The sequence below is a fragment of the Crocuta crocuta genome, unplaced genomic scaffold (genome assembly GCF_008692635.1).
Source record: "Crocuta crocuta isolate KB4526 unplaced genomic scaffold, BGI_CrCroc_1.0 scaffold425, whole genome shotgun sequence".
Classification (NCBI taxonomy): Eukaryota; Metazoa; Chordata; class Mammalia; order Carnivora; family Hyaenidae; genus Crocuta; species Crocuta crocuta.
The window spans coordinates 1275586-1284834 of NW_027531909.1; the positions used below are offsets into that span (position 1 = coordinate 1275586).

The window sequence follows — 9249 nt, forward strand, 5'->3', positions numbered from 1 at the left end:
TGGGTTACTTACGTTGTCAACAACTATAATAACTACTCTTAATTTTGAAAGTGCTGGTTTACCATGAAGTTAATATTAACCAATTTAGCCTAAGAAAGTAAAAAGTCAAAAATATACAGAACCAAAAAAATACCAAAAGAAAGTACACCAAAAGAGGGGAGAGGGGCACCTGGGTGGCTCAGTCGGTTAAGCGGCCGACTTCAGCTCAGGTCATGATCTCACGGTTCATGAGTTCGAGTCCCACATTGGGATCTGGTCTGACAGCTCAGAGCCTGGAGCCTGCTTCAGATTCTCAGTCTCCCTCTCTCTCTCCCCTCCTCTGCTCACGCTCTGTCTCTGTCTCTCTCAAAAATAAATAAATGTTAAAAAGAATTTTTTTTTAAGTATAACAAAAGAAAACGTGACTAAGCCTTTCAATGAATTTGGTCATACTCCAGGTAAAATAATTCCATATGATAGACTACAACTTGCATTCAACCTGGATGGTTAATTCTCTTCTCTAAAATCAACAGGATGGGATGCTGGAACTGTAAGCATTGTGTTAGCTAACATGTAATAAATCAATAACTCTTGCTCCCAAATATGCTTCTTCTGGGACGGACATGTACTCCTTTTTATTTTGTAAGGAAATACATTTAAGCAGAGTCCATCTAGGTCTTGGCTAGCTGACTACTGTTATTAGAGTTCAGGCTCTAAACATTACACTGACTTTTATTTTACATTTGATATTTCAACCCTTAAAATGTCTTCATCTTAATGAATACTATCTCTCTACTTTTATTTAATAAGTAAAATTTAAAATCACCCATAAACTTAAAATGCTGAGTTCTTAAGAGCCTCTTTAGGATTATAGTCCTATTTTTATCTTTTAAACTTTCATGGTATTTTAAGCAAATTTTAATATAAGAATCGAGGCCATGCTATTCAACAAAAATTTAAGGTGTATGGTGATGCCCTAAACACCGTGCTGGGTGCTGGCAATACAATCAGATTCTGACAGATTATTTTCACGATGCAAATTTCTCAAATTGAGTTATTTCCATTTGCCCAATTTATTTTGCAAATAAGGTTTTTCTGTAGATTTTACCTTTCGTTACCTTGTTTCTGTAGATTTTACATATATGCTCATATAGTCACCTAGCTTTTCTCTTTGCATATAGAAAATACCTTTTTCTTCCTCTCTCTATGAGAATTTCTTCCTCCTCTGTGAGCGGGAGAGGGGCAGAGAGAGCAAAACACAGGATTCGAAGCAGGTTCCAGGCTCTGAGCTGTGAGCATAGAGCCCAATGTGGGGCTCGAACTCACGAGTTGTGAGATCATGATCTGAGCCAAAGTTGGATGTTTAACCGACAGAGCCACCACCCAGGCGCACCAACAGTTTCTATGTTTAAATTCATACAACTAGTTTCTACTCATGAAACTATTATCTGTATGTTAGTTAACTATGTTAACTGGAAGTTAAATAAAAACTTGAAATAAAAAAATAAGTTCATACAACTAGTAAGAACTTGAACTGGGATTTGAATCTAGGTCTGCAGAATTCCCAAGGCTATGATTTGAGGCTATACTTAGATAAACATGAATCTCTCCTTTCCATCTGTATTCAGTAAAAGTGGCAGAAAGAACAAGAAATGGCTGAGTATTCTATTCTTTCGATACAGATGAAGGACACTTTTTTTTTTTTGTCTTTTTGGATCATTTACACATTGCCAGATATTTTGTGTGGTGTCTTTTTCAACAGCTCAAAAACTGTGGATATTATCCCACAGTGACAGGCAGAAGAGCCAGGTATCAACCCAAGTCTGAACGACTCCAATCCTAGGACTCTCCTCTGTCCTACACTGCCGGGGGTAGTGGCACAGTGAGAATGGGAAATGGCTGGGAAATCATCCCTAAGAGAGTATCACTAAAGTGTCACACAGACCCGCAGCGTCATTGCCCTGAAGGTTTCCAACTGGCTCGTCTGCGCAGTGTCTTAGAATGAGGTCCTTTTTTTTTTTTTAATGTTTTATTTATTTTTGAGAGAGAAAGAGAGACAGCATGAGCAGGGGAGGGGCAGAGAGAGAGAGGGAGATACAGAATCCAAAGCAGGCTCCAGGCTAGCTGTCAGCACAGAGCCCAATGCGGGGCTCGAACCCACAATCCGCAGGATCATGACCTGAGCCAAAGTCAGACGCTTAACCGACTGAAGCACTCAGGCGCCCCTTAAAAACAGAATTCGTATTATGGACTTGGGTTGCAAGTTTGCAGGGGTTTGCTTTTTAACTGCTAGCTTTAAGTCAAGGGAGGCTGAAACAGTACAAAGTACAAAATAGATTCTAGAAGACTGTAATTGATCAACACCTCTCTGCAGAACCGTGCTCATGGACTGGAAGAATTAGTATCATCAAAATGTCCCTAATACCCAAAGCAAAGTACAGATTCAGCATTTTCACAGAATGAGAAATAGTAATCCTAAAATTTGTATGGAACCACCAAAGACCTCGAATAGACAAAGTAGTCTTGAGAAAGAATAACACAGTGGAGGTATTACAACCTCAGATTTCAAGATATACAACAAAGCTGGAGTAATCAAAACAGTATCATACACAGATTCGTGGAACAGAAGAGAGAGCCCAGAAATAAACCCAAGAATATATGGTCAATTAATCTTCTACAAAGGAAGCAAGAATATCCAATGTGGAAAAGACAGTCCCTTCAAAAAATGGTGTTGAGAAAATGAGACAGCTGCATGCAAAAGAATGAAACTCAACCTCCTTCTTACACCGTACACAAAAAACAAACTCAAAACGGATCAAAGACCTAAATGTGAGACCTGAAACCATGAATACCCCAAGGAAAACAGGGTCAGTAATCTCCTAGACATTAGCCTTAGCAACATATTTATGCATATGTCTCCCTGGGCAAGGGAAACAAAAGCAAAATTAAACTATTGGGTCTACACCAAAATAAAAAGGGTTTTCACAGCTAATGAAACCATCAACAAAACAAAAAGGCAGCCTAGTGAATGGGAAAAGATATTTATTTGCACATGAAATATCTGATGAGAGGTTAATAACCAAAATATATGAAGAACTTACACAACTCAACCCCCCCCCAAAAAAAAAAAAACCTCTAATCCCATTTAAAAATGGGAGGGGGACCTAAATAGACATTTTCCCCAAGAAAACATAGAGATGGTCTACAGACACATGAAAAGATGCTCAACATCACTTACCATCAAGGACAGGCAAATTAAAACCACACTGAGCTATCACCTCACACCTGGTGGAATGGCTAGATTCAAAGAAACAAGAAATAGCAACTGTTGGCAAGGATGTAGAGAAAGGGGAACTGTTGTTGGAAATATAAATTAATGCAGCCATGATGGAAAACAGTATGGAGGTTCCTTAAAAAATTAAAACTCAAGATACTATATGATTCAGTAACCCTGCTACTGAGTATTTACCCAAAGAAAACAAAAAACACTAACTTGAAAACATACATGCACCACTATGTTTACTGCAGCATTATTTACAATAGCCAAGATATGGAAGCAATCAAAGTGTCCATCCACAGATGAATGGATAAAGAAGATGTGGTACATGGGAATGCAACTGGTGCAGCCACTCTGGAAACCAGTATGGAGGTTACTCAAAAAATTAAAAATAGAACTACCCTATGACCCAGCAATTCTACTACTAGGTATTTATCCAAGGGATACAGGTATGCTATTTTGAAAAGGCACACGCACCCAATGTTTATAGCAGCACTATCAACAATAGCCAAAGTATGGAAAGACCCCAAATGTCCATTGATGGATGAATGGATAAAGAAGATGTGGTATATACATATGCAATGGAATCAAAAAGAATGAAATCTTGCCATTTGCAACTACATAGATGGAACTAGAGGGTATTGTGCTAAGCGAAATTAGTCACAGAAAGGCAAATATCATATGACTTCAGTCACATGAGGACTTTAAGATACAAAACAGATGAACATAAGGGAAGGGAAGCAAAAATAATATAAAAACAGGGAGGGAGACAAAACATAAGAGACTCTTAAATACGGAAAACAAACAGAGGGTTGTTAGAGGGGTTGTGGGAGGGGGGATGGGCTAAATGGGTAAGGGGCATTAAGGAATCTACTCCTGAAATCACTGTTGCACGATATGCTAACTAACTTGGATGTAAATTTTAAAAAATAAATTAAATTAAAAAATAATTTTAAAAAAAGATATGGTACACACACACACACACACAAATAGCACTCAGCCATGAAAAAGAATGAGATCTTGCCATTTGCAAGAACACAGATGGAACTAGTGGGTACTATTCTAAGTGAAGTCAGTCAGAGAGAGAAAGACCATACCATATAATTTAACTTACGTGCGGTACCTAAAAAACAAATGACCAACCAAAAAAAAAAAAAAAAAAAAAAAAAAACTAAAGCAGACTCTTAAATACAGAGAGCTAACTTATGGTTATCAAAGGAGAGCTGAGTGGGGGGTGAGTAAATAAATAAAGGAGATTAAGAGGTTCAGACTTCCAGTTATAAGTCACAGGAATGAAAAGTACAGCATAGAGATTATAGTCAATAGTATTGTTAAAAAAATAAGTAAATAAAACCACCACCTACCTGCAGAAACCTAGGAAGGAGATGGCTTGGTTCAATGCCAACATATATATGCAGCAATTCCAAGAGGGAAAGGGACTGGCAAAGCCGCATCACAAGGCCAATAGCATAAAAAGTGTCAACCATGGAATCTGTGAAGGGAATTAAACACAGATACAGTGAGTAAAAATATAGGTCACAACCCAAACCTATGTAGCACTTTGAAATAAAAATCATTGTACATGTGAGAAACTTCCTGAACGGCTACTAAATTATTAAAGAATACTTCACAACCAGGGTGTCTGGGTGGCTCAGTTGCTTGAGCACCAACTCTTGATTTCGGCACAGGTCATGATCCCAGGGTTGTGGGATTAAGTTCCACATAGGGCTTTACACTGAGCATGGAGCTGCTGAACTCTCTCTCTTCAGGTGCCTGGGTGGCTCAGTCGTTTGAGCGTCTGACTTCAGCTCAGGTAATGATCTTGAGGTTTGTGGTTTGAGCCCTGCGTTGGGCTATGTGCTGACAGCTCAGAGCCTAGAGCTTGCTTCAGATTCTGTGTCTCTGTCTCTCTCTCTCTCTCTCTCTCTCTCTCTCTCTGCCCCTCCCTTGCTCATCCGTGCTCACTCTCTCTCAAAAAATGAATTAAAACATTAAAAAAAATTCTCTCGCTCATGCACACACACTCTCTAAAATAAGGAATACTATGCAACCAAAGAAAGTACCTCATATCATAATACATCTTAATTGCTCCTCTTCCAAAAAAGAAGTGAAAATGATAAAAATGAAGGCCCATGGCCAAAGCTATAATATTTATTCCCTATATTGTAAAACAATTCCTGCATAAAAGCAGCCTGATAGAATCTAGACTATATCAAATGTGAACAGGTTGGAGGTAAGCTTATTAAAGATGCTGGCATGCTCACAATTTTTCCATGGACAAGAAAGTGACAAAGATGAGAAAAATATTTCAGAGAAGCTTTATGGGAAGGACATTAATAATGATGTGATATTAAAAAACATCTATGCGTCTCTAGCATTTGCATCCTATACATACTTGGTTAGCGCTTTCTGGATCTTTGTTAGAACTTGCTTGGGCCTCTGGTGGGGATTTTTGGAGTGTGCATTGCTGAGAGCCCATTCCACATTTGCAGAGAACTGAAACAAGAGGGAAACAACTCTTCCTCTAAATAGGATAAATCCATTGGCTTAAGTTTTAAAATGAAATCCCACTTGGGGCACCTGGGTGGCTCAGTTGGTTGAGCATCCAACTTCAGCTCAGGTCATGATCTCATGGTTTGTGGGTTTGAGCCCTGCATCGGGCTCTGTGCTGACAGCTCAGAGCCTGGAGCCTGCTTCAGAGTCTGTGTCTCCCTCTTTCTCTGCCCCTCCCCTGCTCACACTCTATATCTCTCTCTCTCAAGTATAGAAATAAACATTAAAAAAAATTTTTTTAATGAAATCCCACCATGTTAAGAAACATCTAGGGAGGACTTTTGTGTCTTTACTGTCCCATGATCATTCACAGGATAATCTAGCAAGCACTAAGGGTTTCTTGACAGCTCCATAAGGTGAGCACTATGATCATCATCATCCCCATTTCACAGATGATCCTAAGGCAGACTGTCCCATGCTCCCATCCACTGCCCTCACTGGCTATGACACAGCATTATCAGTTCCACAGCTTGGGGACAGGAAAGGTAGCAGGTGTTACTATTCAGGTGATTAGACTGCTGTTAAGCTACTTACGCTAATTTGTACATTGACTCAGGAAGGGTACTGAATGCCCACGTGGGTGTTTGCAGGCTGCTTTCCATATGAATGGTTGTGTTTCTTTAATAAGTGGCTTCTATAATTATAACAGCAAGATAATAATTAAGAAATAAACACACTGCTGACTATGGGAGTTTTGCCCACTGGAAAGGCCAGGCAGGACAAGAAAGAGTTCAGTGCTTAGGACTCTTGTTGGGAATGAGTTGTAATTGCCCACAAAGCCCCAGCTAACTTCCAAGGCCTCGAGGTGTTGATTTTTTTTTCTGATACACAAACAGGAAGTTTTCCCATGGCTTGGGCTTTCCTCTGCTTGAAGACTCCCGACATTTATAGATGAAATTCAAGCCTTGGGTTGTATCTTTGGAGGCTGCTGAAGGTAAGCCTTTAACTACAGATTTGCAGTAAGAAAAGAGCGACATGAAATAGCTTTTGGTCCCTCAGAATTAAACTTCCTTATGACACACAAGTCTGAATTGATGAGCACAGCATGCCTTTTCCCGGGTATGTTCTGGATGTTTGTTTTTAGCTGAATCCAGCAGTTGCTCAAACAGTCAAGTCACCCCACAGTTGTACACTGTGATGACACTTACCCACGTGGGGATGGAGCGTGAGAAGATTGTCATTTTGACAGTCACTTAGTGATTCATTTCTTAAAAATTGAAATGCTAGTTAAAATCTTTACTTTTTAGAAAACTGGAGGAAACTTCAACGTAAACCATTAACACCAACTCCCATATAGACGGGGAGTCCTCTGCAAGCCGTGTCATTTACTTAGGGACACATTACTCCTAAAGGGGACCAAAGAGAACCCTGGGGACTGTAAACTTTGTCTTTCACTTATTAGCAGTCTCCAGTTACCTTAAACCTGGGGAATAAAAAAACAAGCGAAAGGGCCGCCTGGGTGGCTCAGTTGGTTAAGCGTCCAACTTCAGCTAAGGTCATGATCTCGCCTTTCATGAATTCGAGTCCCTGTGCTGACTGCTCAGAGCCTGGAGCCTGCTTCAGATTCTGTGTCTCCCTCTCTCTCTTTGCCCCTCCCATCTCACACTGTCTCCGTCTCTCTCAAAAATAAACAAACATTAAAAAAATTTTTTTTAAAGGGAAGAATTTGGTTAATTCCTGATTTCACGGCACACAATGTTATACCGGAATTTACAGATTTCCTCAAAGCCTCTCAAATCTGCTAAGGTTTGCTGCAGAACCAAAAAGGGAGAGTGAAATGGCATGCCCCAATGGCAGATCTGTGTTTTCAGGGCAACTTGCCTAGTCAGAGGGAAACTAAATCCCTTTCCTCATCGTACCTGCCCCCTTCTCCAGAAAGGGCTTTGGTTTCTGCAATAGGAAGCAAGATTACTGAAAAATATGGTTAGTAAATTTTAGAGCAGTGAAGGACATTAGGTGAAGTTCAAAGAAGTTAAAAAGCTAATATAAGCAGGGCGGGGTGAAAACAAGGATTCAAAGTTAAAAACCCAAAACTGTTTTTGCTGGAGTTTTACCTTCTCCAAATGAAAAGAATCGGACTGTCATATTGGTAAATATCCATGAGTGGCCACAGAACTGGATTAGGTAGTAGATGAAAAGATAGGTGTTCTTTCTATACCTAGAGATACAGGAAAATGCCATTAAACACTTCCTTTGTAATCCTTTCAGCATCACACACACACACATACACACACACATTCTGTCGTGAACCTACTGGCCCACCTGAGCAAGAGAAAACTAGCCCAGAGCAGTCTTTAACTTAGGTGCCTCTGTAATGCACAGATTTTGAAATGACCCACCCATTATCTGCTAAAAGGAGTATATTTGGTTTCCTTAAAGCCAAATATGGCTCTATTTCAAAATTCACTTTCAGCTTTGAGGAAGTTCTAGCCCTGCTCTCACAGAAGGATAAAATGAAGCGTTGCAAAGATGGCTGAGTATTGGGGGGAGAAAAAAAAAGGCTGGTGAGGGCTTGATGTGCTCAGCGTGTGGCTGTAGCTGAGGCCGCTGGGTGCAGAACTTGAGATGACTGCTTTACAGTTACCAGAGGGGAGTGGTGACGGTGGCATTTCCAAATGGCCATACTTCGGGAGTTGGCCATACCCGACTTTTGAATGTATTGTGATGGGGGTTCAGTACCTCGCTACTGCCTATTATATTTGCAAGGGCGGATCGTTCCCTCCACCAGACACATAGAGAAAGCAGTTTTGTGGCTGAGCCAGAAAAGGGAAGTCCAGCTGAGTTTAAAAATGGGTTGCTGGGGAGATGACTAAGGGATGATTGACAGATACACAGTTTGAGGCAGTTAGGAAAAGCATTGTTTGAAGTGTGCCTTGGGGGGTTCAGAAGGGTGGTGGGAGTGGCCCTGCTAGTATAGACAAGGATTTCTCTACTTCGGAGATGTGAAATCTGGGAAATAAAGCAAATAGGCTGCGAAGCAGATACAGTGTGGCTTGCTAACAGGCATCCAACCCATGGGGGAAGGGGGGGATGCTGGATTCCTTCTTAAAACCTGCATAAGAATCACCTGGCGTGCTGGGTAAACATTCACATTCCCTAGGCTCTACCCCAGTACCACTGAGCCAGCTTCTCTGGAACAGGGCCCTGGAATCTACACACGCAATAGATGTTTCTGCGCTGGGTAAACCTAAACACCACCGCGCTACACTGGATCTGACAAAGTAAGGGAAGGGCTCCTGGTGGGCGGGGGAAGAGAGGCTGGTAGAAGGCGCACCAAAGGAAAGGGGTGGCAGTGCAGCCTGACCTTCGCGTTTCCTCGTCAGTGAATGGGGGAAATAACAGAGGCTTCCTTCTAGGGCTGTCGAGAGCACCGAACCAGCTAACGCCAGCCCAGAGCGCTAGGGCGCGCGGGGCGCTGGGTTGCGCAGCGCCGAGCTGCC

At 41.2% G+C, this 9249-nt stretch overlaps 1 protein-coding gene across 5 annotated transcripts in view; it reads right to left on the minus strand.

Annotated features, from left to right (window-relative positions):
* HACD4 (3-hydroxyacyl-CoA dehydratase 4) overlaps positions 1-9249 on the minus strand; it is a 43011-nt gene that overhangs the window by 30269 nt on the left and 3493 nt on the right. For 4 of the 5 annotated variants that reach the window (XM_077774667.1, XM_077774665.1, XM_077774668.1 and 1 more), the window contains exons 2-3: positions 7864-7967; positions 4621-4748 (exon numbers count right to left, since the gene is read on the minus strand). In XM_077774667.1, the coding sequence (XP_077630793.1) occupies positions 4621-4748; positions 7864-7967 (232 nt within the window). Of the gene's footprint in view, positions 1-4620; positions 4749-7863; positions 7968-9113; positions 9195-9249 lie in introns of those variants that run through there. The other variant, XM_077774669.1, reaches the window with a different exon arrangement.